The sequence below is a fragment of the Anomaloglossus baeobatrachus genome, chromosome 1, assembly GCF_048569485.1.
Source record: "Anomaloglossus baeobatrachus isolate aAnoBae1 chromosome 1, aAnoBae1.hap1, whole genome shotgun sequence".
NCBI classification, from domain to species: domain Eukaryota; kingdom Metazoa; phylum Chordata; class Amphibia; order Anura; family Aromobatidae; genus Anomaloglossus; species Anomaloglossus baeobatrachus.
Genome location: NC_134353.1, coordinates 81644765 through 81672252, shown reverse-complemented (window position 1 = coordinate 81672252; position 27488 = coordinate 81644765). Strand labels below are relative to the sequence as shown.

The 27488-nt window shown below is 43.8% G+C and overlaps 1 protein-coding gene across 3 annotated transcripts in view; it reads left to right on the top strand.

Annotated features, from left to right (window-relative positions):
• The window catches only part of SLC2A9 (solute carrier family 2 member 9), a 644894-nt gene that overhangs the window by 87223 nt on the left and 530183 nt on the right, over positions 1-27488 (top strand). For all 3 annotated transcript variants that reach the window (XM_075346888.1, XM_075346889.1, XM_075346890.1), the window contains one exon: positions 1520-1618. In XM_075346888.1, coding sequence (XP_075203003.1) covers positions 1520-1618 — 99 coding nt within the window. The remainder of the gene's footprint in view (positions 1-1519; positions 1619-27488) is intronic.

Below are 27488 nucleotides of genomic sequence, written 5' to 3'. Positions count from 1 at the left end.
GATCACCGTATTTTCGTTCAATATCGATCGCATGTAGGTTTCACACGCAAATACATCACGAACGATGCCGGATGTGCGTCACTTACAACTTGACCCCGACGACGGATTGAAAGATCTATTGAAGTGTGTAAAGCAGGCTTTATCCTACGGGATTTGGGGAGTGCTGTTTCATTGCTGCGGATTTTGCTGCTGCGGAAACTGCCCTTTATTGTCCTGTGCTGGTGATTTGGGGAATTTGGGGGAATGCAATTCAAATATGCATTAACGTCTTAAATGTCTGCATGTCAAATCATGGGGGTCAAATATCAGGCATGCATGTGATATATCTATAAAGACCAAGGACCACAGGTCATGATCAAAGCAGAGGACTGATTTATTTTAAGGAAGTACAAGCATATATCAGAACCACTTGGATGGGATCCAAGGGTGCATATTCTTATTCTATTGGTCAAGCGGCATGCTGGTATATATATGTCTATATGTATTTCATCATTTTAAGTTGTGCTTATTCAGTATGAATTACCAGTGTCATGATTTCCTGAGTGCAGACATGGGTGCGGTATACAGCTCAAGTTCCATTTTGAGTATTTTTATTTTTGGGTATCTTCATATAATCATGTCCATAACACAGGCATGGTATCGATCAGCTGACTGACATGTCACATCATCAATCAGGGCTCGTTAGGGGCTGATCATCTTCACAGCTCTCCGTACTGGCAGCAAATAACATGCGCATTCAACTTGTCTAGGATTCTTGTTTATTTAAATGGGGAGAGGAGAAAATTATGAATCGTTAGGGGACTGTAGGGACATCGAAGAAGCTACTACAGTTTTTATCTCAGAAATTATAAAAAGATATTCCAAAATGTTGTTTTCTTTATTCATTTTTTAGATTAGCCTGCTTTCAGTCACACAAATATATTTATGGAGGCTATCAGAATAAGGGGAGACTTCACAGACTCCCAAAAGACTTACAAGTCTTCCGGGCACTACACAAGCTTCCCATGTTATTTGTCTTTGCCATGACGTAAAGCCAGTTGTCCAGATTCAGTTGACAGTAATTGAATATAGCCTAAAAAAGGGTATACAATTTTTCATCTCTGTAAAAAGGAAAACCTGTCACTGATTTACATTGAGTGTATTAAGTGGCTATAACTGCAACACAATCAGATAAAGTTAAACATCATATAACGTAAAAATACGTAATTACTTACCGGTAATGTGTTTTTTCCGAACCCATGACGGCACCCTTATATCGTGGTGCCGTCATAGGGTGAGGGAAAAATACGTAATTACTTACTGGTAATGTGTTTTTTCCGAACCCATGACGGCACCCTTAAATCGTGGTGCCGTCATAGGGTGAGGGAAAAATACGTAATTACTTACCGGTAATGTGTTTTTTCCGAACCCATGACGGCACCACGATATAAGGGTGCCGTCATAGGGTGAGGGAAAAAATAAACTGTGTTATTTGTATATATGACTTCCCTTTTTGTAACGCAAATTTTTTTATTTATAGGATTTCACATGGAGGCTGATAATGGCAGCTCTTGTTGGCGCTTTTGGATCCTCTTTTCTATATGGTTATAATTTATCTGTAGTGAATGCACCTGCAACAGTAAGTATTCAGGATTTACTAAAGCAGCAATTATGAGAAGACTCAATATAAATGGTAAACGTGTAAACAATAATGAAACTATTACATGGGACAATTTTCTGCTGAGTAAGCATTCACAGGAATTCTTTTTCAATGTCACGTGTATAAGGACAGGCTCAGGATTAGTGTGACACCCTGGACCAGCCAGGTAGTCACAGAGCCCCGCACAACACCAGTCCCCCAACAAGGTGTCAGCAGCCAAACCATTAAAACCCTTGTCACCTCCCTCAGTGCTGGATGGACACACCAGGGGGCGGGACCAGGTGGTTGGCACACCTACCGAGGAGTTCAGAGAGCCTGAAGCAGGAAACACTGTTCAGTTTTAGTCTGAAAGTGTAGTCAGTTTGTCTAGTAGGAGTGCAGTTTGAGAGTTCAGTGGAGGAGGACAGGCCTGTGTGACAGGCCTATAGCAGACTGACAGGTGCCAAGGTTGGAGCCCGGGCACCTTTGGCTAGGAGGCATACGGAAGCCTCTGCCTGCAGGAGCAGGGAAGATGGCTCGGTGGAACCGTGGTGGACCGGGACAGGGTAATGGCCCGCCGGTACCGACCCGGGGAACCGACTGGAAACCAAAGCACAAAGGGGGGTACTCAGACCCTGAAGCTAGGTCCAGAAGCTACTGGGGGCTAGCTAATTAACTGATTGCGGCCAGGACTATAGGTCCTTTCCCACCCAAAGTCCCGACTAAAGACAACAGCCCAACGAGGGGGATAGAAAGCCACCGCCACTGCAGAGAGATCACACGGGCCAGTGTCTGCGGGAAAAGGGCTCTTCCAAAAATCCAAAAGCCGGGGAGCGGACTCCTGTCTTGCAAGTTCAGGTAGTCCATCATCACAAACAGGTGCAGGAGAAAGGCAGAGACCACCAACAGGGTTGGGGACCAGACTGCAGCCAGCTGCGGGCACCGACCACCATCACCTGGGTTTACCAGAGACTTGTGTGTGTTTCTAATCATGAATACACCAGTGCCCTCCGGCCGCCCATCTCTCTGCACCGCCAAACACCCCCCCCAATGGGTCCCGGGGCCACCATCGCTACCCACGGAGGGGTTAACAACTTGCCGCGTAACATCTCCCCCGGGTGCCCCATAAACTGCAGCGGTGGTGTCCACCTTCACCACATCCCGTGGGTGGCGTCACGAACTTAAACACGGCTCCGGCTGTACACCTACGTCCCCTAAACCGCCAGTCCCTTTCAGATCGAAGTGACCACAGGGCCCCCAGAATCCGGAGACGCTCGAGCCACCCACCAGCGAGCCCGGATCCGAGCGGCTCGGCTGCAGCCGAGCACGGGGCGGTACATTAGCATTCTCATTTACCATCTGAGACCATGCACATTTATACATTGTGTTTTTCTTTTGGGCATTTAAAGGTTAATCCCTTCCCTGCTGCAGCAGCAGACTTTCCCAGCTGCCATCAGTTGAGCTGTATTTAATCCCTCTGCTTCCTGAAGAGGTTGCTGGTTATTCTATTCAGTTAGGAGCTAGCCAGGGAGCAGAGTGTTCTTACTGCTTCTGCTGTGATTGTTTTTGGTGATTGTTGTGAGTTGTTTATTGTACCTCCTTTTCTTTGTGCCCTTGCTGATACACCTTTGGTTATACCATGGTGCAGGTTTTAGGTGTGTTTGAGTCTTTGTTTACCCCTTCTGTTGTACTGTGTTATAATAATAATAATAAAGTTTTATTTCTATAGCGCCAACATATTCCGCAGCGCTTTACAATTCAGAGGGGACATGTACAGACAATTTGAGACAATACAAAAAAACAAAATTAAGATACCAGGAGGAGTGAGGGCCCTGCTCGTAAGCTTACAGTCTATGAGGAAATAGGGGAGGCACAAAAGGTGAATGGGGGGAGAAAAGCTTGTTAAATATGGTCCAGCTATTGATTTAATAGGGTATTCAAAACCAGCTGCATGAACCTGTCATTGGCCAGAATTTATACAGGTACAGGGGACAAGAATTGGAAGTAAATTTTTTGTTATGAAGGGCAGAAAGGGACTAGATTAGATGAGGACAGTGAGGTGATAGGCTAGTCTAAAGAAATGCGTTTTTAGGGCCCGCTTAAAGGTGTGGATGTTAGGAATTAATCGGATTGCTCTTGGTAGTGTGTTCCAGAGCATAGGCGCAGTTGTGAGAAATCTTGAAGATGGGAGTGGGAGGTTCGAATTGTTGAGGATGTCAGTCTTAGGTCATTAGCAGAGCGGAGGGCACGGGTGGGGTGATAGACAGAGATGAGGGAGGAGATGTAGGGGGGTGCGGAACCATGGAGAGCTTTGTGAGTGAGAGTGATAAGTTTATTTGGATTCTGTAACATATAGGCAACCAGTGCAATGATTGGCAAAGAGCAAAGGCATCAGTGAAGCGGTTGCAGAGGAAAATGATCTTGGCTGCGGCATTCAGAATGGATTGGACAGGGGAGAGTTTAGTAACAGGGAAAACAATTAATAAAGAATTACAATAATTCAGGCAAGAATGAATGAGAGCGACAGTAAGAGTTTTTGCAGAGTCAACGGTAAGAAAAGGTCGAATTCTCGAGATGGTTTTGAGGTGGAATTGACAAGAACGAGCAAGTGAACAAATGTGGGGAGTGAAGGAGTGATCGGAGTCAAATATAACCCCAAGACAACGGGCGTGCTGCTGGGGCGTAATGGTAGAGCCACACACAGAAATGGTAATATTGGGTTTCGGAAGGTTAGGAGAGGGAGAAAACAGAAGAAGTTCAGTTTTTGACAGGTTCAGTTTTAGATAGAGGGAGGACATGATGTTGGAGATAGCGGACAGACAATCGGTAGTATTTTGTAATGTTGCAGGGGTGATGTCAGGAGAAGATGTGTACAGTTGGGTATCATCAGCATAGAGATGGTACTGGAAACCAAATCTGCTGATCGTTTGTCCAATAGGGGCTGTGTTGGTAGAGTTTTTGGGGTCTGCATCCCAGTCAGTTCGCTGGGTGGTGGGGATACAATCTTCAGGATGAGGACAGGAGACAGGGCCACAATGGCGGCTCAACCTTAACTACCCTTAGGTCTACTGTCGGGATAAGGGACAGCACAGGGATCCCAGTCTTAGGGTCAGCCGAGGAGCCCTTGTACCATCCTTGTCTCCCCATTATACCCAATCATTGGACTATATAAACCTGGAAGTGATTAACTGATGAATGACCAAATGTCTCATCATTTCTTTTATCCAGCCTACAATATCATTTTTTGGCAGATTATCCCAGTTTAAAAAGCGGATGTTTGGCTGACAATATGCAAACTGTATGCAGGAAGGAAAGAGGATAATAAAGGGATTCTCCAATAATGTAATTATAAATAGCCCCCAGCACATAATTCAAACAGCAACTCATTCCAGTTATGTGTCAAGACGGGCTGTAGTCTCTAGAAACACCGCTCCTGAGACTTGTCTCTCAACTGACAAAGGGGTTGTTTCTTAAGTACAAATTCCTCTGTGAACTGAGAAAAAGGGCTGTGACATGAGAAAAAAAATAACTCTTAGCTGATTGAGCATAAAGTATATTTTCCTCCAGCCCCTGTCCTCCATGTGTGGTCAGCTGGGAAGAAAATTGTTTTTTTTCCCTGTCACAGCCATTCTCTGTGCTCATAAAGGACACAGCTCCTCTGTCAGTTGAGATACAGATCTTGGGAGCTTTGTTTCTTTAGACTGCAATCCATCCTGACACGTGACTGCGATAGGCTGCTGTTTGATTTACATGATGAGGGCCATTTTATTAAATTATTGAAGAACCCCTATAATGATTGCTTCTACTCAGTTTGCAGTGTCCTGTGTAGAAGGGCCTTTAAACAAGTGCTAATTGACTTGTAGCATTGTTAGATGCTCATTATGCACCGAAATCTGCTTGTGTAAAAGGACCCCAATGCTGTATTCACATCTGCTGTATCAAGGGCTGTATATGAACCATATGACCTGAGATATGCAAAATGCTGCTAACGATGATATAATACTTACTCATCATACCAACCTTCCATTTCCACTGCTCCCCGTTAGTATACTGGTTATATAAGCTGCACTCACTGACCTCAGCATCTTCAGGCTGTCACGTGGGTTATATGGGTTATTTGCAACCTAATAAAACAGTATACTGCTGAGGAGAAGCAGGAGTGCCATATTATTTCATTGTTTTAGTGTTACTGCTGCCCGTGTGCAGCTTTTACAAATATTCTATCCTCAGATATAAGCAATAATATATAACTTGTCATAATCTGCTAATCAATGTGGGTATATATGGTGGAGAGAATAAAGTTATGGGTCATTTATTATAACCCTGAATCAAATTCATTGGACTCACCTTGTCCAGGAGGATTTTTAGGTCCAGGTGTTTCCTTTACATGTGGAAATATTCAGGAACTTATTTGTATCTTAAGATAAAAGATAACCCTTAAGGCTGCTTTACACCAGACAATCTATCGTGCGATAGATCGTCGGGGTCAAGGTTTTTGTGATGCACATCCGGCATCGCTGGCGATGCCGGCCTGTGTGACACCTCCTAGCGACGCAGTATCGCTCACAAATCGTGAGTCGTGTACTGCTCGCTAGGTTCCATAATATCGTTTAATTTAGTTGACCATCGTTTCCGTGGTAGCACACGTCGCTCCGTGTGACACCACGGGAACGATGAGCAGCTCACCTGCCTCCCGCGGCCGCCGCCGGCTCTATGTGGAAGGAAGGAGGTGGGTGGGATGTTTACGTCCCGCTCATCTCCGCCCCTCCGCTTCTATTGGCCGGCGGCCGTGTGACGTCGCTGTGACGCCGAACGTCCCTCCCACTCCAGGAAGTGTGACGGGGGTTACTGACTTTGTGCGACACGGGCAGCGATTTGCCCGTGACGCAAAAAGGACGGGGGCGGGTACGATCGATTGTGAAATCGCACAATCGGTCGTACCGTGTAAAGCAGTTGCCACAGTTGCCACCATAAGGAAAACGCCTGAACCAGAAAATCCCCTGGACATGAGATCTGATCCTATTAATTAAAATATATTTCCATCAAACTAGTAAAATTACAGTATTTTGTGTTATTAATTATCACAAAATCTCATTTACTTTGCAGCAAGTCACTGATTTTCATATACCGTATATACTGCTCAAAAAAATAAAGGGAACACTAAAATACCATTGTGTTGTTTAGGTGTTCCCTTTATTTTTTTGAGCAGTAATATACATACATATATATATATATATATACCGTTAGGTCCAGAAATATTTGGACAGTGACACAAGTTTTGTTATTTTAGCTGTTTACAAAAACATGTTCAGAAATACAATTATATATATATAATATGGGCTGAAAGTGCACACTCCCAGCTGCAATATGAGAGTTTTCACATCCAAATCGGAGAAAGGGTTTAGGAATCATAGCTCTGTAATGCATAGCCTCCTCTTTTTCAAGGGACCAAAAGTAATTGGACAAGGGACTCTAAGGGCTGCAATTAACTCTGAAGGCGTCTCCCTCGTTAACCTGTAATCAATGAAGTAGTTAAAAGGTCTGGGGTTGATTACAGGTGTGTGGTTTTGCATTTGGAAGCTGTTGCTGTGACTAGACAACATGCGGTCTAAGGAACTCTCAATTGAGGTGAAGCAGAACATCCTGAGGCTGAAAAAAAAGAAAAAATCCATCAGAGAGATAGCAGACATGCTTGGAGTAGCAAAATCAACAGTCGGGTACATTCTGAGAAAAAAGGAATTGACTGGTGAGCTTGGGAACTCAAAAAGGCCTGGGCATCCACGGATGACAACAGTGGTGGATGATCGCCGCATACTTTCTTTGGTGAAGAAGAACCCGTTCACAACATCAACTGAAGTCCAGAACACTCTCAGTGAAGTAGGTGTATCTGTCTCTAAGTCAACAGTAAAGAGAAGACTCCATGAAAGTAAATACAAAGGGTTCACATCTAGATGCAAACCATTCATCAATTCCAAAAATAGACAGGCCAGAGTTAAATTTGCTGAAAAACACCTCATGAAGCCAGCTCAGTTCTGGAAAAGTATTCTATGGACAGATGAGACAAAGATCAACCTGTACCAGAATGATGGGAAGAAAAAAGTTTGGAGAAGAAAGGGAACGGCACATGATCCAAGGCACACCACATCCTCTGTAAAACATGGTGGAGGCAACGTGATGGCATGGGCATGCATGGCTTTCAATGGCACTGGGTCACTTGTGTTTATTGATGACATAAAAGCAGACAAGAGTAGCCGGATGAATTCTGAAGTGTACCGGGATATACTTTCAGCCCAGATTCAGCCAAATGCCACAAAGTTGATCGGACGGCGCTTCATAGTACAGATGGACAATGACCCCAAGCATACAGCCAAAGCTACCCAGGAGTTCATGAGTGCAAAAAAGTGGAACATTCTGCAATGGTCAAGTCAATCACCAGATCTTAACCCAATTGAGCATGCATTTCACTTGCTCAAATCCAGACTTAAGACGGAAAGACCCACAAACAAGCAAGACCTGAAGGCTGCGGCTGTAAAGGCCTGGCAAAGCATTAAGAAGGAGGAAACCCAGCGTTTGGTGATGTCCATGGGTTCCAGACTTAAGGCAGTGATTGCCTCCAAAGGATTCGCAACAAAATATTGAAAATTAAAATATTTTGTTTGGGTTTGGTTTATTTGTCCAATTACTTTTGACCTCCTAAAATGTGGAGTGTTTGTAAAGAAATGTGTACAATTCCTACAATTTCTATCAGATATTTTTGTTCAAACCTTAAATTAAACGTTACAATCTGCACTTGAATTCTGTTGTAGAGGTTGCATTTCAAATCCAATGTGGTGGCATGCAGAGCCCAACTCGCGAAAATTGTGTCATTGTCCAAATATTTCTGGACCTAACTGTATATATATATACGTGCAGTAATGTACGTATATATATATCCCCAGAGTTGCCTGGGATAGTGACTGTCTCTCTCCCTCTTTCCCAGTCTCTGTTTGTCTCCCTGTCTGTCTGTCTGTCTTTCTGTTTGTCTATGTGTCTCTCCCTATGTATCTGTATGTCTCTCTCTAGATTTCTCTGTCTTTCTCTCTAGCTCTCTGTCTGTCTGTCTGTATCTCTCTGTCTGTCAGTCTCTTTCCCTGTCTGTCTCTTTGTCTCTTTCCCTGTTTGTCTCTTTCCCTGTCTGTCTCTTTGTCTGTCTGTCTCTGTATCTGTTTATTTCCCTGTCTGTCTGTGTCTGTCTGTATCTTTCCCTGTCTGTCTCTTTCCCTGTTTGTCTTCTCTCCCTGTCTGTCCCTGTCAGTCTCTTTCCCTGTCTGTCTATTTCCCTCCCTGTCTGTGTCTGCCTGTCTCTTTGTCTATCTCCTTGTCTGTATGTCTCTTTGTCTGTCGTCTGTATCTTTACCTGTCTGTATGTCTCTTTCCCTGCCTGTCTGTCTGTTAGTCTCTGTCTGTCTTTTTCACTGTCTGTCTCTGTCTGTCTGTCTCTGTTTGTCTATGTCTGATTTTGTCTCTCTGTGTCTGTCTCTGACTGTATCTTTCCTTGTCTGTCTCTTTCCTTGTCTGTCCCTTTCCCTGTCTGTCCCTTTCCCTTTCTGTCCCTTTCTCTGTCTGCCTCAGTCTTTGTTTGTCTCTTTCCCTGTCTGTCTGTCTGTCTCTGTCTTTCTTTTTCCTTGTCTCTCTGTTTCTTTGTCTGTCTGTCTGTCTGTCTCGTTCTCTGTCTGTCTGTCTGTCTCTCTGTCTGTGTCTATGTCTGTCTGTGCCTGTGTGTGTCTGTCTATCTCTTTCTCTCTAGCCGTCTCTCCACTGACATAATATTACCTCACACATAAGCTTCTTATACTATGAATGTCCTTCGTTGCCTATAGCAACCAGTCAGAGCTCCTATGAATGACTTGTAGCTCCCAGGTCCAATGACTTTAATGTAAGCAGGTTTTTGTCGAATAAAAGTAAAGCACGGGGTAACATTTTCCTCTCAAAACAGTCTGAGTCAGATGAGGCGTCTGTAAAACATTTTGTGATTGTAAATGCGACAGCGAGCGATTCCTTTAGCGGACTTACACACATACACACACTCACCCAGCTTTATATATTATATATATATATAGTGGACAACCCCTTTAAGAAAGCTGCGTTTTTCCAATTCAATCAAGATAAAAAAACATGTTTGCATTAAATTTTTTAACTCTCATAGCTTTTGCTAATACTGTGGTGAAAAGCAGCTTTTAATTTGCATTAAAAAAAGAGTACAAAAATCAGTAAAAATGCAATATGTGAACATAGTTTAATGGTTTGCTATAATCTGTAGGGGAACCAGATAGTAATTGTCCAAGATCTCTAATAAAAATGCCAGAATGACTGGTTTTGACATTGGGCTGCCCCTATGACAAGCACCAGGATAGGTGAGCTCTGCAATTCTCTACCCCTGTGCATTTACTTATTAGTCCATACCCTTGGTGACACAGTGCTCTAATGGGAATTAATTTATGACTAGGCTATTTAGTCCACATTTAGTCAATGTTCCACTGTTTTTATCAGTTTGCTTTGCATGGATTTGTAAGACTTCAGTGTTCCGTTATGCATTTAATACTTGCTTATGCTGGGACTTATAGTCCCTGCACACGGCCAGGAGAGGTTATTTAATGTCCTAGTTAGATGAAGCCCCCCTCCTCCCCCTCTAGTCAGGTGACAAGGTCTGACGACACCTTCCACTAGAATTATTACCTGTATACAGTGGTGTGCCATTATGGGGCCCGTGAGTCAAGGGGGCCCAGTGCCAGTGCTGGCACTGCCCCCTCCCACCAGGCATCGCAGTTTCAACTGTATCAGCATCAGCATTATAATATATGGAGGACTATCCGGGGTGCATTATACTATTTAGAAGATAATGGAGTTGCATCATAATATATGGAAGACTATGTGGTGCATTATAATATATGGAGAACTAGGGGGTGCAATATAATATATGGATGACTATGGAAGCTGCATTATACCATTTGGAAGACTATGGAATGCATTATAATTTATGGAGGACTATGTGGGTGCATTCTACTTTTTTGATGATTATGGAGGTGTATTATAATATATGGAGGACTATGTGGTTGAAGGTAGACTCAAGTATTTTCAAATTCAATTAATAGCCTAACATGTTAATCCAGAGGAAGGCAAAAACCCCATGAGAGATGCACTAATATCTCCATATTAGAGGAAAAAAATCTGTTTCAACTCCAGGTAGGGCAATTAGACTCATTCCCTGGATCACCTCCCCATCACAGAATTTACTGCCCATAACCAGTAATATTGTATTTTTTAAAAAGGTTAGCAGTGAATCAACCTTTATAATATTAAGTTGCAGAAAGTTCCATAATCTCACTGCTCTTACAGTAAAGAATCTGCATCTGTTATTATGATTATGCCTTTTTTCTTCTGGACATAGAGGATGTCCCCTTGTCCCTGTTGCAGGCCTACATTTAAAAAGATCATTAGTAAGATTTCTGTACTGTAGACTCACATATTTGCACATTTTAATAAGATCACATCTATGTCTTCATTTTTCATAACTGATTAACCCCAACTTTAATAATCTGTCTTGGTATTGCCATCCACCCATTATCTTAATAATTTTGGTTGATCTTCTCTGTACCTGCTCTAGTTCAGCTATATCCATCTTATACACCGTAGACCAAAATTGTACTCAGTATTCTAAGTGTGGTCACACTTGTAACTTGTATAGAGGCAAAACTATGTTCTTCTCATGAGCATTTATCCCTCTTTTACTGCATCCCATTATTTTAATAGCCCTGGTAGCAAATGCCTAACACTGGGTACTAAAGTTGAGTTGGAGTTTACATAATTATACATTTTATTTCCTCTGCCCAAATGCATAACCCTACATTTATCTACATTAAACTTCAATTGAAATTTGTCTTCCCAAGACTCCAGCTTACATAAAGCCTTCTGTAATATTAATATATCCTCCTCTGTATGGATTAAACTGCAGAGCTTAGTTTCATCTGCAAATATTAAAATTCTCTTCTGTTTGACCCCTACAAGGTCATTATTAAATATATTTAAAAGAAGATGGCCCAATACTGACCCATGTGGTATCCTACTGTTAACTGTGACGCAGTCCAAGTTTGTTGCATTAATAACCATCCTTTTTTCCCTGAGCCAATTCTTAACCCAGTAACAGATATATGCCCTTAAGGTACCGTCACACTAAGCAACATCGCTAGCAACATCACTGCTGAGGCACAACTTGCTAGCCATGTTGCTGTGTGTGACATCCAGCAACAACCTGGCCCCTGCTGTGAGGTCGCTGGTTGTTGCTGAATGTCCTGGACCATTTTTTAGTTGTTGCTCTCCCACTGTGAAGCACACATCGCTGTGTGTGACAGCAAGAGAGCAACAACTGAATGTGCAGTGAGCAGGGCGCTGGCTTCTGCAGACGCTGGTAACCAATGTAAATATCGGGTAACCAAGAAGCCCTTTCCTTGGTTACCCAATATTTACCTTCGTTACCAGCGTCCGCCGCTCTCACACTGTAAGTGCCGGCTCCCTGCTCCATGCACACATAGCCAGACTACACATCGGGTAATTAACCCAATTTGTACTCTGGCTAGGAGTGCAGGGAGCCAGCGATAAGCGGTGTGTGCTGGTAACCAAGGTAAATATCGGGTTGGTTACCCGATATTTACCTTAGTTACCAAGCGCAGCATCGCTTCCACGCGTCGCTGCTGGCTGGGGGCTGGTCACTGGTTGCTGGTGAGATCTTCCTGTGTGACAGCTCACCAGCAACCCGTGTAGCGACGCTCGAAGCGATCCCTGCCAGGTCAGGTTGCTGGTTGGATCCCTGGAGCGTCGCTTAGTGTGACGGTACCTTAAGTCCCATCATTCTCATTTTATATACCAACCTTTTGTGTGGCACCATATCACACTCCTTTGAAAAGTCCATATAGACCACACCTACTGTGTTTCTCTGTCCCAGTCTGGAACTTACCTCCTCATAGAAGCAGATCAGATTAGCTTGAGAGGACCAATCCTTCGTAAACCCATGTTCTTACTGGGTCATGAGGCCATTCTGCTTGAGATACTCCATGATAGCATTTCTTACGAAACCCACAAGGTTTTTACCTACAGTAGAGGTTAAACTTACCGGCCTATAATTTCCAGGCTCAGATTTCTTCCACTTTTTGGATATTGACACCACATTTGCTATGCGTCAGGGTACAGATCCTGTTATTATGGAATCTATGAATTTAAAAATAATGGCCTGTCAAGTTACTTATTTCATCGAGCTGTCAAGTAAGTGATTGCAGTCTCCACTCACAGTATAGTTAGAGGTGCTGTGGCTCTAGCCGCTCAATGTACAATGCACGCCGCTATATCTGCCAGTTCGTGGTGTTTTTTTTGACATGACAGGTTCCCTTTATGCAATGTAGATTTTTTTAGCGCACAGCGCCATCCTGTGGTGGATTATTTGCTTTAATACACAAGTATATATTTTACACTCACACACAGTAAGTATTATACTAAGCATCCTAAATTATTATATATTTGATCTGCACATCAATTGTAAATTACCTCAGTAACATAACAAAAAAAAAGATTTTAAAAGTTAAAAAAATTACAGTAAATATTTTTTTTCCAACAAAACTTGATTTATGGTGCAATATTAACATTTTTTTCCCTTACACACCTTGAATAAAGTTATCAATTAAACCCAAAGGAAAAACAAATAAATAAAAGTTAATCAATAATTCTGATGTAAGATATTATTGTAAAATATGACTCATACTGAAGGAAAAGACGCCCACATACAGCGCATTGATGAAAAAATAAAAGATATGCAGAACCATAAAATCTTTTATTTTTTTAATTCTGCTATTGTTGGGCAGAAATAAGCCATAAAAAAACTAAGATATTTAGTATTGCTTTAATTGCTCTGATCTGCAGAATAAAAGTAGCATGTTATTAAAGGGAATCTGTCAGGTGATTTTCTAGTGCAACACTAATGTTATCTTTAAATAGGGCTTAAGGAGACCTTTCAGGATCAGTAAGCTTTATTGCTCTACCTTATCCTGTTATCTTGCTGTAAGCGCCATAGAATTGAGTGTATCTTGCACCCTAGTTAAGTGTATGTAAATACAATTTGCATATTCACTGCCCCCCCCTCCCCACCACCTCTCAGTGCATTCACTATCACTGCTGAGAGGTGGAAGGGAGTATGGCTGGGAGCAGTAGTGGAAATTCATTTCAGATTTACTATCACTGATGCCAGCACCTAGGTGTGGGAGGGGGGAGAAGTTAATATGCAGTTTGTAATTACATATGCCTGACTAGTTATTATATCACACTGAATTCTCCGGAGCTTACAACAAGATAAGAGGGGGAGCACTACTAGACCTTGTACTTACCAATAGGCCAGACCGCATATCAAATATACAAGTTGGGGGTTACTTGGGGAATAGTGATCACAAAATAATAAGTTTTCATGTATTCTTTAGTAAGATGTATAGTAGAGGGGCTACAAGGACACTAAACTTCAGGAAAGCAAATTTTAAACGGTTGAGAGATGATCTTAGTGCAATAAACTGGGATGATGTACTAAGTAATAAAAGTACACAAAGCAAATGGGAGACTTTTATGAGCATCCTGAATAGGGCTTGTGCAGAAAATATACCCTATGGGAACAAACATGCTAGAAATAGGAGGAAACCCCTATGGCTAAATAGAGCTGTAAGGGAAGCAATAAAAGAAAAACAGAAAGCCTTAAAAGAATTAAAGAGGGTAGGTAGTGATGAGGCATTATATAATTATAGAAAATTAAATAAAATATGTAAAAAGCAAATTAAGTTAGCTAAGTTTGAGACAGAGAGACTCATTGCGAGAGAAAGTAAAAATAATCCTAAAATATTCTTTAACTACATAAACAGTAAAAAACTGAAAAGCGATAGTGTTGGCCCCCTTAAAAATAGTCTTGGTGAAATGGTGGAAGGGGATGAGGGTAAAGCCAACCTGCTGAATGACTTTTTTTCTACGGTTTTTATACAAGAAAATGCCATGGCAGATGACATGACCAGTGATGCCATAAATTCACCCTTGAATATTACCTGCTTAACCCAGCAGGAAGTACGCCGCCGCCTCGAAATCACTAAGGTTGACAAATCTCCGGGCCCGGATGGCATACACCCCAGAGTACTACAGGAATTGAGTTCTGTGATAGATAGACCATTATTTTTAATCTTCTCAAATTCCTTAATAACAGGGTCGGTACCGCAGGACTGGCGCATAGCAAATGTGGTGCCAATATTCAAAAAGGGGACAAAAACTGAGCCGGGAAATTATAGGCCGGTAAGTTTAACCTCTACGGTTGGTAAAATCCTTGAGGGTTTCTTGAGAGATGCTATACTGGAGTATCTCAAGAAAAATAACCTTATGACAGAGTATCAACATGGGTTTATGAGGGATCGATCCTGTCAAACTAATTTGATCAGCTTCTATGAAGAGGTAAGTTCAAGCCTGGGCCAGGGAAATGCAGTGGATGTTGTGTATATGGACTTTTCAAAAGCTTTTGATACGGTGCCACACAAAAGGTTGGTACATAAAATGAGAATAATGGGGATAGGGGAAAATATGTGTAACTGGGTTAAAAACTGGCTCAGTGATAGGAAACAAAGGGTGGTTATTAATGGTACGTACTCGGACTGGGTCTCAGTTCATAGTGGGGTACCACAGGGGTCAGTATTGGGCCCGCTTCTTTTCAACATATTTATAAATGACCTTGTTGGGGGCATGCGGAGTAGAATTTCAATATTTGCAGATGATACTAAACTCTGCAGGGTAATCAATACAGAGGAGGATAATTTTATATTACAGGGAGATTTATGTAAATTGGAGGATTGGGCTGAGAAGTGGCAATTGAAGTTTAATGTAGATAAATGTAAGGTCATGCACTTGGGTAGAGGAAATAACATTTATGATTATGTACTTAATTGTAGAACACTGGGTAAAACAGACACAGAAAAAGACTTGGGTGTATGGGTGGATGGTAAACTTCACTTTAGTGGACAGTGTCAGGCAGCTGCTGCCAGGGCTAATAAAATAATGGGATGTATTAAAAGAGGTATAAGTGTTCATGAAAAAAATATAGTTCTACCTCTGTACAAGTCACTAGTGCGACCGCACGTAGAATACTGTGTACAATTCTGGTCACCGATATATAAGAAGGACATAGCTGAACTGGAGAGGGTGCAAAGAAGAGCGACCAAGATTATTAGAGGAATGGGTGGGCTGCAATACCAAGACAGGTTATTAAACTTGGGGTTATTTAGTCTGGAAAAACGAAGGCTTAGGGGAGATCTAATCACAATGTATAAATATATGAGGGGACAGTACAGAGACCTTTCCAAAGATCTTTTTACACCTAGGCCTGCGACTGGAACACGGGGGCATCCGCTACGTCTTGAGGAAAGAAGGTTTAATCATAATCACAGACGAGGATTCTTTACTGTACGAGCAGTGAGACTATGGATCTCTCTGCCGCATGATGTTGTAATGAGTGATTCACTACTAACATTTAAGCAGAGCCTGGATGCCTTTCTTGAAAAATTTAATATAACCAGTTATGTATATTAGATTTTATGACAGGGTATTGATCCAGGGAACTAGTCTGATTGCCGGATGTGGAGTCAGGAAGGAAATTTTTTCCCCATTGGAACTTGTTTGCCACATTGGGGTTTTTTGCCTTCCTCTGGATCAACATGTTAGGCTACGGGTTGAACTAGATGGACTTAGAGTCTCCCTTCAACCTTAAAACTATGATACTATGATACTATGATACTATGATAACAGGATAAAGTAGAGCTATGAAAGATACCGATTGAGAAAGGTCTCCTTAAGCCCTATTTAAGATAACAGTATTGTATTACAAGATCACCTGACAGATACGCTTTAATGTTACACTCTAAAGCTGGTGTCACACATAACGACGACGACGTCGCTGCTACGTCACCATTTTCGGTGACGTTGCAGCGACGTCCCGTCGCTGTCGCTGTGTGTGACATCCAGCAACGACCTGGCCCCTGCTGTGAGGTCGCCGGTCGTTGCTGAATGTCCAGCTTCATTTTTTGGTCGTCACTCTCCCGCTGTGACACACACATCGCTGTGTGTGACAGCGAGAGAGCGACGAAATGAAGCGATCAGGAGTCGGCACTGGCAGCTGCGGTAAGCTGTAACCAGCGTAAACATCGGGTAACCAAGGGAAGACCTTTCCCTGGTTACCCGATGTTTACGCTGGTTACCAGCCTCCGCTCTTGCTGCCAGTGCCGGCTCCTGCACTGTGACATGTGGCTGCAGTATGCATCGGGTAATTAACCCGATGTATACTGTAGCAAGGAGAGCAAGGAGCCAGCGCTAAGCAGTGCGCGCGGCTCCCTGCTTTCTGCACTGTGACATGTAGCTGCAGCACACATCGGGTTAATTAACCCGATGTGTACTGTACCTAGGAGAGCAAGGAGCCAGCGCTAAGCGCGGCTCCCTGCTCTCTGCACATGTAGCGACGTTATGATCGCTGCTTCTGCTGTGTTTGACAGCTAAGCAGCGATCATAACAGCGACTTACAAGGTCGCTGTTACGTCACCGAAAATGGTGACGTAACAGCGACGTCGTTGTCGCTGTCGCTTAGTGTGACACCAGCTTTAGGCTAGGTTCACACACTGCGTTTTTTTGACGCTGCGTTTTTGTGCGTTTTTTTGCAGCAAAAACCGCACAAAAACGCACCCGCGGCAAAAAAACGCTCGCGTTTTGCCGCAATTTGGTGCGTTTTTTGCTGCGTTTTGCTGCGTTTTTGCTCACTGCGTCTTTATGCGTTTTTTATCAGTGAACAAAAAAAAAAGGTCTGCTGTCATTTCCTTCTTCAATGTGTTCTTCATTCTCCACTAGTGTATGCAGAAGAGCAGACAGCAGCTGCAGAACTACAAGGCTCAGCATACTCCATCCAGGACTGTATGCTTGAGGGAGAGTCAGGGGGAGCAGACCTACAAGGCTCAGCATCCTCCATCCAATAGTGTATGCAGGAGAGCAGACAGCAGCTGTCGAACTACAAGGCTCAGCATCCTCCATCCAATAGTGTATGCAGGAGAGCAGACAGCAGCTGTCGAACTACAAGGCTCAGCATCCTCCTTCCAGGACTGTATGCAGGATTTCTTTGCCCCCCCCAAACAAAAAAAATGACGTGGGCTTCGCCATATTTTTTATGCTAGCCGGGTACAGCAGGCAGGTACGGGCTGCCCCCAACCCCCAGCTGCCTATTTGTACCCGGCTGGGAACCAAAAATATAGGGAAGCCCTTTTTTTTTTAATTATTTCATGAATTTCATGAAATAATTTAAAAAAAAAAATGACTTGAGCTTCGCCCAATTTTTTAGTCCAGCCGGGTACAACTAGGCAGCTGAGGATTGGAATCCACAGTGCAGGGTGCCCATGCTTTCTGGGCACCCCCGCTATGAATTGCAGTCCCGCAGCCACCCCAGAAAATGGCGATTTCATAGAAGCGCCATCTTCTGGCGCTGTATCCAACTCTTCCAGCTGCCCTGATACCGGGTGGCTCGCTGGGTAATAATGGGGTTAGGGCTAGCTGTATAGCTGGCCCTAAGCCCGAAATTCATGGTGTCACGCGAATATTAGACATGGCCACCATGAATTTCTAGTAAAGATAAAAAAAAAACACAACACACAGAAAAATATTTTTATTAGAAATAAAACACAACACAATTAGTGACTCCATCTTTATTGAAATAAAGAACCCCCCTCCGCAGTAATCCTGGGTCAAGGGTCCCGCGCCGTCCAATCCGGATCCAATATCATCTGATCGGTTTGCTGGAAGGCAAAGCGATCAGATTATGTGTCAGGTTCTAGGGGCTGAAGCACATCACACATCAGCTGATTGTATAAAAGCGGTTTATACAATCAGCAGATGCATCGGTGCAAAAAAAAAAAAAATACTCACTTATGTGCTGATTACCGGCAGCTCCTGGAGCGATGGGGCGGGAGTCTGATCCTGTCCGATCGCTGCAGCAGCTGCCGGTAATCAGGGATGAAGTCTCCTGACGCATCCGCTGATAGCTTAAACCGGTTCTGCATCTATCGGAGGTGCACACAGCCGGAGCGGTGATACCGTGAGAGGAGATGGGAGCGGGCATGGCATCGGGACCCTGCAGACAGGTGAGTATAACTTTTTTTTTTTTTTCTACTGTTAACTTTTGTTTTCGCAGCCGCTTTCACCTCCCGCCCAGACATGGCGCCGCACGGCAGCATACATGCACAGGACTGGAGGTGGACGCGGCGGTGACGGTACCGGGAGGATTCACGCTTCTGTGTTTACTGACAGAAGGAATCCTCTTCCTGTACATGTCACTTTACTACCCACCTCTTGCGTTTATAGCTGCGTTTTTGGTCTTAGAAACGCACCAAAACGCACCAAAACGCAGCTATTTGCGTTTCTCGTTGCGTCTTTCAACATCCCATTGCACTCAATGGATGAAAAGCGCAGTGAAAAACGCGGGAATAATTGACATGCTGTGTTTTTGTGGCACCACAAAAACGCAGCTGAAAAAAAACGCTGTGTGCAGACAGCAAAAATGAAAACTCATAGACTTTGCTGGGGAAGCAAAGTCATGCAGTTTTCTGAGCAAAAACGCACCGGAAAACTGCGCAAAAACGCCGCGAAAAACGCACTGTGTGAACTTACCCTAAAAGGTAACATGTAATATGCAAACAAAATGGTGGAATTATGTTTTTTCCTTTGGACCTTTTCACCAAACATTTCATATTGAACTGGACATGCAATGTAAGAGTAACTACAGAGTGAAATAAAACTTTTTTTTTCTATTTTCATTTAATATCTCAGTTGCAGAGATTTTAGCAATCAAAGCATTTGGTAACGTAATGTAACCTAATGAGTTAAGTTTTTTTAGCTGTGAAAAAGTTAAACTCAGCTACAATTCACCTCCGCCACATTGACTTATGCAGAAGATTAGACCAGGAGATTGTGGCTGTCTGTCATACATCTCACACAATGAGAAATCTGCTCTAAGCTATGGAGCGGGTGAGTTCATGTGTTGCTACATGCTTTTGATTGGTCAGCTGTCATGGGGTATGAAATCGGCAGAAAATTGCTGTGGAAGAGAAAGTGCAATAGGGTCTTACCCGGTAGGGATATGAAATATACAGGGATCACGGTACACTCACCTTTTCAGGTTGTGCAAGTCACAATGCCTATGAAGTACATTCAGTAGTGGTATCAGCTGCTGCATTGATGATTATTCTTTTGATGTCCTGAGGAAGGAGACGGATTTCTCTGAAACGTGTAGACCTGTACGAACAATAAAGAGATTATATAAATATACCACTGAGTATCAGCGCGGTATATACCCGATTTCTACTCATGTTTCTACTACAAGGGGTATGAAATGACAGAACAAGGGCTCCTAGGCTGGCCCTCAGACTTGAGACCCTGTGCTTCCTTATCTAAGAGGTATGCTTGATGGTAGTGAGGTCTGAGCCCCCAGCGTGACCCTGATTCCTGTCAGAGCCCTGATCTTTCTTCCCTCACCCTTGGGGTAGGCCGGAAATACAGTAATCAAAACCCCACAGTGACAACATGAACAATGTAAAACAAAAACTCATACACACTGCACTTAAACACACAGGAGAAACAAAAGGTGTACAGGGGAATAAACAATAAGGAAGGAAGTAAACACATGAAAGGGAAACTTCCACACCACTCAATATAGCAACTACAGATCACCAAGAATTGGACCATCACAAAGACCAGAATTACTGGAGTTATGCTGAAGCTATTATTAGCTCCCCTACCTTAAATAGGAAATATTCAAAACAAGAAAGCCTGCGGAAACACCATCACATGTTTCTCAATGCTGGCAGGAAACTAGCCAGGTCTTTCACCGGGAAGGAACAACCACGGGAAGGGCAGTCTCCAGTCAAGGAGACCACCTATGCCAAACATGGTATCCATCCACAGACAGCTGTTTCGGGGTATTTGCCCCTCATCAGTGTGGAGTAGGAAACTGGCTAGTGGGAACAATGCCTAGTAGAAGACTACATAAGCAAGGATGGTTGACCTTAGGGAGATCAACATCCGGCACCACGAAGACACACGTGATGGTGTCTCCGTGGTGTCGGATGTTGATCTCCCTAAGGCTATGTGTCCACGGGAGAATGTTGCTGCAGATTTTTCTGCATCAAAATCAGCGGCTTTCCCGCAAGATCCGCACCTTTTCAAAGGTGCGGATTTGCCGCGGATTTACCGCGGAATTGCCGCGGATTTTGGTGCGGATTTTTTTTTTCCCAATTTTAAAGCCAAAATCTGGATCAAAATCCGCAACAATAATTGACATGTTGCAGATTTTTCCGGATCAAAATCCGCACCAAATCCGCCGCAGAAAAATCTGCAGCATGGGCACAGCATTTCCAAAATGACATAGAAATGGCTGGGAAGTGCGGGAAATCTGCGGCTTTTCCGTGAGAAATCCGCGGCAAAATCCGCGCATTTTCCGCAGCGTGGACACATAGCCTAAGGTCAACCATCCTTGCTTAAATAGGAAATAGACAGCTGTGGGTGGTAACTAGCAACCTGATCCTTGGAGCCGTACACAAATCCACAAGAATTAACTACTGCAGTGCTGGGGAGCAATGGAAATGAATCAGCCGACGCCCAGCTCAGTCTGAGCAACTAGGAGACCTCAGGTTGCCTTTGAGACTCTATAATATGTAAAAAGTTCGCGAGTGTGGAAACTGTCTCATAACAACCACATAGACTTAAAAAGGATAACTACTTAGATGACCAATTCTATTATTTCTAATATTTTCGAAATGAAGAAGCAAAATGAAAAAAAACAAGAACATTTTATTCTGCTGTGCAGCCACTATTACATCGTGTGTCCAGTTCTACATAAAAAAAATTGGTGTAAGGGCCTCTTTAAGTTAGATGTATTCCAAAAATTATGGCATTGAAAAATACCTGCTTAATTGACTAAAAAATCCCAAAGTTATGGCTCTTGGCACAAAGGTGCAAAATACAAATAATAAAATAAAAAAACAAATATTATAAAAAATAGGTATATAAATATTGCTCCACCGCATGTGTCCATCACTCCTGAGTTTGATCAATCTTTGTTTTTTTAAATGAAAAGATATTTTGTAATCAGCTTAAAATTGAGAAATATATTGTACAACATATAATCCAATTGTAGCTATGAAGACAGCAGCGCCCGTGCTTATTATTGTAAACATTTATCAATGGATCGATGTGGCCCATTGTGAAATAAATCGTATATTTATGACTTGGTGCACAAAATGATCATTTTCAGTGAATCGGCCTGAAATTTTTCACTTAGGGTTTTTTTTAAATAAGTTCAATATGGATGATTCTTAAGTCGCCAGACCATTTCAGTCTAATAATCCTTAAGCTTTCAGAACAGGATAATACCCCATTATGACACTGACTCAATTCAAGCTGTTGTTTGCTTTGACTCTAGCCTCTCTTATTCTAATGTTACATGTCAGATACTTATTATGTCGATACTGCTGGTATAAAAGGCTTTTATCAGCGGAGTCATTTTTTTAAAGCAGGTTTCCTATACTACACTTGTTTATATGGTTTCATTCTCATTCAGTATTTTCATGTAAAAAACTGTTTTACTGGAGCCAGAACTTAGAAAGAAACCTTGTGACTCCTGTTTTATTTGGCCACTCATTGATAAAGTCTGTGAGTCCAACGTCCACCATCCATTCAGAGAGAAGGTCTGTGGGTCCTGTTTGCCATGCCTGCTCATACAGTGTACTGTGAGTCCTGTTTTCCCTACCTACTCATAGAGAAAACCTGTAAGTCCTGTTTTCTCTGTCTACTCATAGAGAAAGACTGTGAGTCCTGTTTGCCATGCCTGCTCATACAGAATACTGTGAGTCCTGTTTTCCCTACCTACTCAGACAAAAACCTGTAAGTCCTGTTTTCTCTGTCTACTCATAGAGAAAGACTGTGAGTCCTGTTTGCCATGCCTGCTCATACAGAATACTGTGAGTCCTGTTTTCCCTACCTACTCAGACAAAAACCTGTAAGTCCTGTTTTCTCTGTCTACTCATAGAGAAAGCCTGTGAGTCCTGTTTGCCATGGTTAATCATACAGAATACTGTGAGTCATGTTGGATATGACTATTCATAGAGAAAGCCTGTGAGTCCTGATTTCCCTGCCTACTCATAGAGAAAGCCTGTGAGTCCTGTTTGTCACATCTACTCATATACAGGGTGTGCCATAAGTATGCATACACCCTGATAACATGGAAGTGTTTGCTGATATCACCTTAACGTTTGTGACATATTAGTACATGAGAGGGGCCAAACATTTGAGGCCGGGTGACACCCATGGCGGCCATCTTCAAAGCCGCCATTTTGAATTCAACTATACTTTTCTCAATGGGAAGGGGGCCATGTGACACATTAAACACTTAGAGAATTGCACAGGAAAAACAATGGTGTGCTCATTTTTAACATAGCTTTATTCACTATCGAGTTATTGACAGGTTTGTGACATGGAAAAACGACAGTAACCCACAAAAAGATGTGTGATCAAAGTGCTGCCCATTGTGTTGAATTGTCAACGCGATTCTCTTCTCCCACTCTTGACACACCGAGAGTAATACCGCAGAAGAAATGCTACCACAGGCCTCCTGTATCCGTTGTTTTAGGTGCTCCACATACTGGATCCTGGATCTGCGGTATTGCTCTTGGTGTGTCAAGAGTGAGAATTCAAAATGGCGGCTTTGCAGATGGCCGCCATGGGTGTCACCCGACCTCAAATGCTTGGCCCCTTCCATGTACTAATATGCCACAAACGGTAAGGTGATATCAGCAACTACTTCCATTTTATCAGGGTGTATCCATACTTATGGCCCACCCTGTAGTACGCATGTGAGTCATGATTTCCCTGCTCACTAATAGGAAAAGCCTGTTTTCCCTGCCTACTCATAGAGAAAGCCTGCGAGTCCTTATTTCTCTGCTTAATTATAGGGAAAGCCTGTGATTCCTGTTTTCCATGCCTACTCATAGAGAAAGCTTGTGTGTACTGTTTGCCACGTCTACTCATAAAGAACACATGTGAGTCCTGATTTCCCTGCTCACTAATAGAGAAAGCCTGTGATTCCTGTTTTCCCCGCTTACTCATATAGAAAGCCTGTGAGTCCTGTTTTCCCCGCTTACTCATATAGAAAGCCTGTGATTCCTGTTTTCCCCGCTTACTCATATAGAAAGCCTGTGATTCCTGTTTTCCCCGCTTACTCATATAGAAAGCCTGTGAGTCCTGTTTTCCCCGCTTACTCATATAGAAAGCCTGTGATTCCTGTTTTCTTTACCTACTCATAGGGAAAGCCTGAAAGTCTTGTTTTCTCTGCCTACTCATAGAGAAAACCTGTGAGTCCCAATTCCCCTGCTAACTCATAGTAAAAACCTGAGTCTTGTTTGCCACATGAACTTATAGAGAAAGCCTATCAGTCCTGTTTTCCCTCCCTACTCATAGAAAAAGCCTGTGGTTCCTGTTTTCCCTGCCTACTCATAGGGAAAGCCTGTGAGTTCTGTTTGCCATTCCTACTCATAGAGAAAGCCTGTGAGTCCCATTTCCATTACTTACTCATACAGAAAGCCTGTTATTCCTGTTTTCCATGCCTACTCGTAGAGAAAGCCTGTGAGTCCTGTTTTCCCTGCCTACTCATAGCCTGTCAGTCCTGTTTGTCACTCCTACTGTTATAGAAAGCCTTAAACTACGTGTCCATGATCCTTATTACTAGCATTTTAGACTCAAGCGTGTTTTTGCTGAGTCCAAAAATGCTGCATAGTACAGTACAAGCACACTGGATGGGATTAATAGAAAGTGTGGGTTTCCTATCTGCAGCATGTCAATTTATCATGGGCAGATGCTTGAGTCTCCTGTGTGGGAGAACGCAGCACATGCAGAGAAAATATGCTGCGTCCAAAAAGTCACAAAACCCTAATCGTGGACACATACCCTTAAGGCCCTGTCACACACACAGATAAATCTTTGGCAGATCTGTGGTTGCAGTGAAATCATGGACATATTGTTCCATTTGTACACAGCCACAAACCTGGCACTGATTGTCCACAATTTCACTGCAACCACAGATCTGCCGCAGATTTATCTCTGTGTGTGACAGGGCCTTTAGACTCCAGCTCGCCTCTGCCTCTTACATAGACATCTTATGAGTCCTGTACTCACCGCCATAGCTCAACCTATTACAAGACATGCTGTGAATGACTGTGTATGGCTTGAAGAAGCAGGACTAGTGGATTTCTCTATGAATATGTGATGCCCTGGCCAGGCCAGGTAGTCACAAATAGGCCCCTGCACAACACCTTTCCCTCACAGGTGACATCAGCCAAGCTTAAAACCCTAGTCACCCCCCCTCAGGGCTAGGTAGACACGCCAGGGGGCGGAACCAGGCGGTTGGAAGACGCCCACCAAGGAGTCTAGACAGCCCGGGGCGGGAAAGTAAACAGACAAGTGTTAGAGTTCAAGCTGGAGAGGAGTGTGGGCTGGAGCTGTGTGCAGCTCCAGCATAGACGAATACCCCAAATTGAACGGTGCCAGGGTAGGAGCCCTGGTGCCACTGGCTAGGAGGCAGATGGCGGTCTCCGTCTGCAGGAGCCGGGGAGACAGCTCGGTGGAACCGAGGTGGACCGGGACAGGGTAGTGGCCCGCCGGTACCGACCCGGGGAACCAACTCGTAAACCGGAGCACACAGGGGGGTACTCGGACCCTGAAGCCAAGTACAGAAGCTACTGGAATGGGTAATTCACTGATTGAGGCCGGGACTAGAGGTCCTGTCCCACCCAAAGTCCCGATAGAAGACAACAGCCCACCGTGGGAGATAAAAGGCCACCACCAGGGTTCAGAGATCCCACAGGCCAGTGTCTGCGGGCAAGGGCTCCTTAGGCCACATCCAGCCGGGAGCGGACTCCTGAAGTTGCAAGCACAGGCAGTCCACCATTTCACAAAGGTGCAGGAGAAGGTCGGAGACCACCAGCCAGGTGGGGGAACCAGAACGCAGCCGGCTGCGGGCACCGACCACCATCACCTTGGTTTACCAGAGACTCGTGTGTTTCCTTCAATAGTGAGTACACCAGCACCCTGCGGTCGCCCATCTCCCTGCACCACAAACCCCAACGGGTCCCGGGGCCACCATCCCTGCCCACAGAGGGGTTAACAACTTGCTGCATAACATCTCCCCCGGGTGCCCCGTAACTGCAGCGATGGTGTCCAACATCACCACACGCCGTGGGTGGCGTTGCAAACTTGTTTCGCCCCGTGCTCGGTGGCAGCCGAGCCGCATGGGTCCAGACCTTCAGTGGGTGGCTCGAGGGTCTCCGGACCCGGGGGTCCACGGACACTCCGATCTAAAAGGGCTTGGCGGTTTGGGGGGGGACGTAGGTGTACGGCCAGAGCCGTGTTTGAGTTTGTGACGCCACCCACAGGTTGTGGTGAAGGTGGACACCACCGCTGCAGTTTTGGGGCACCCGGGGGAGATGTTGCGCAGCAAGTTGTTAACCCCTCCGTGGGTAGGGATGGTGGCCCCGGGACCCGTTGTGGGAGTAGTTGGGCGGTGCAGGGAGATGGGCGGCCGGAGGGCACTGATGTACTCACTATTAGTAAACACAGTCTCTTTTAACCCCTTCACGACCTTGGACGGATCTATCCATCCAGGATCGTGTCCCGTTAAGCCCCGCCCCCTGCCGCGGGCAGGCGGTGTTGATCGGCACACATATCAGCTGTTTTCAACAGCTGACATGTGTGCCTGCTAGCCGCGGGTGGAATCGCTTCCACCCGCGGCCATTAACCCCTTAAATCTTGCTGCCAAAGTCTGGCAGCAAGATTTAAATGCGCGCGGCCATGTTTCTTACTTACCGCCGCCCCCACCGGAAGTCACGTGTGTTATCACGTGACTATCGGTGGTTGCCATCGTAGCACAGGGTCATGTGATGATGCCTGCTGCTATGATCTTTCACTTTCGTTTTCCCTCGGCCCGGAGCAGAGGGAAAAACAAAGTGAGTGAATCTTCTGTTTACAGCTGTATTGCTGTGATCAGCAGATAGACAATAGCGATCGGAATGCTGATCGCTATAGCCCCCTAGGGGGACTAGTAAAATAAAAAAAAAAAGTAAAAAAAAAGTTTTAAAAAATAAAAAAAAAACAAAAAACCTAAAAGTTCAAATCACCCCCCTTTCCCCCCATTGAAAATTAAAGGGTTAAAAAATAAATAAATATACACATATTTGGTATCGCCGCGTTCAGAAATGCCCGATCTATCAAAATATAAAATCAATTAATCTGATTGGTAAACGGCGTAGTGGCAAAAAAATTCCAAACGCCAAAATTACGTTTTTTAGTCGCCGCAAGTTTTACGCAAAATGCAATAACAGGCGATCAAAACGTAGCATCTGCGCAAAAATGGTACCATTATAAACGTCAGCTCGAGACGCAAAAAATAAGCCATCACTGAGCCATAGATCCCAAAAAATAAGAACGCTACGTGTTTCAGAAAATGGCGCAAAACGTGCGCCACTTTTATTGGACAGACTTGTGAATTTTTTTTAACCTCTTAGATACAAGTAAACCTATACATGTTTGGTGTCTACAAACTCACACCGACCTGAGGCATCACATAGATATATCAGTTTTATCATATAGTGAACACGGTGAATAAAACATCCCAAAAACTATTGTGTGATCACACTTTTTTTGCAGTTTTTCCACACTTGGAATTTTTTTGCTGTTTTCCAGTACAATATATGGT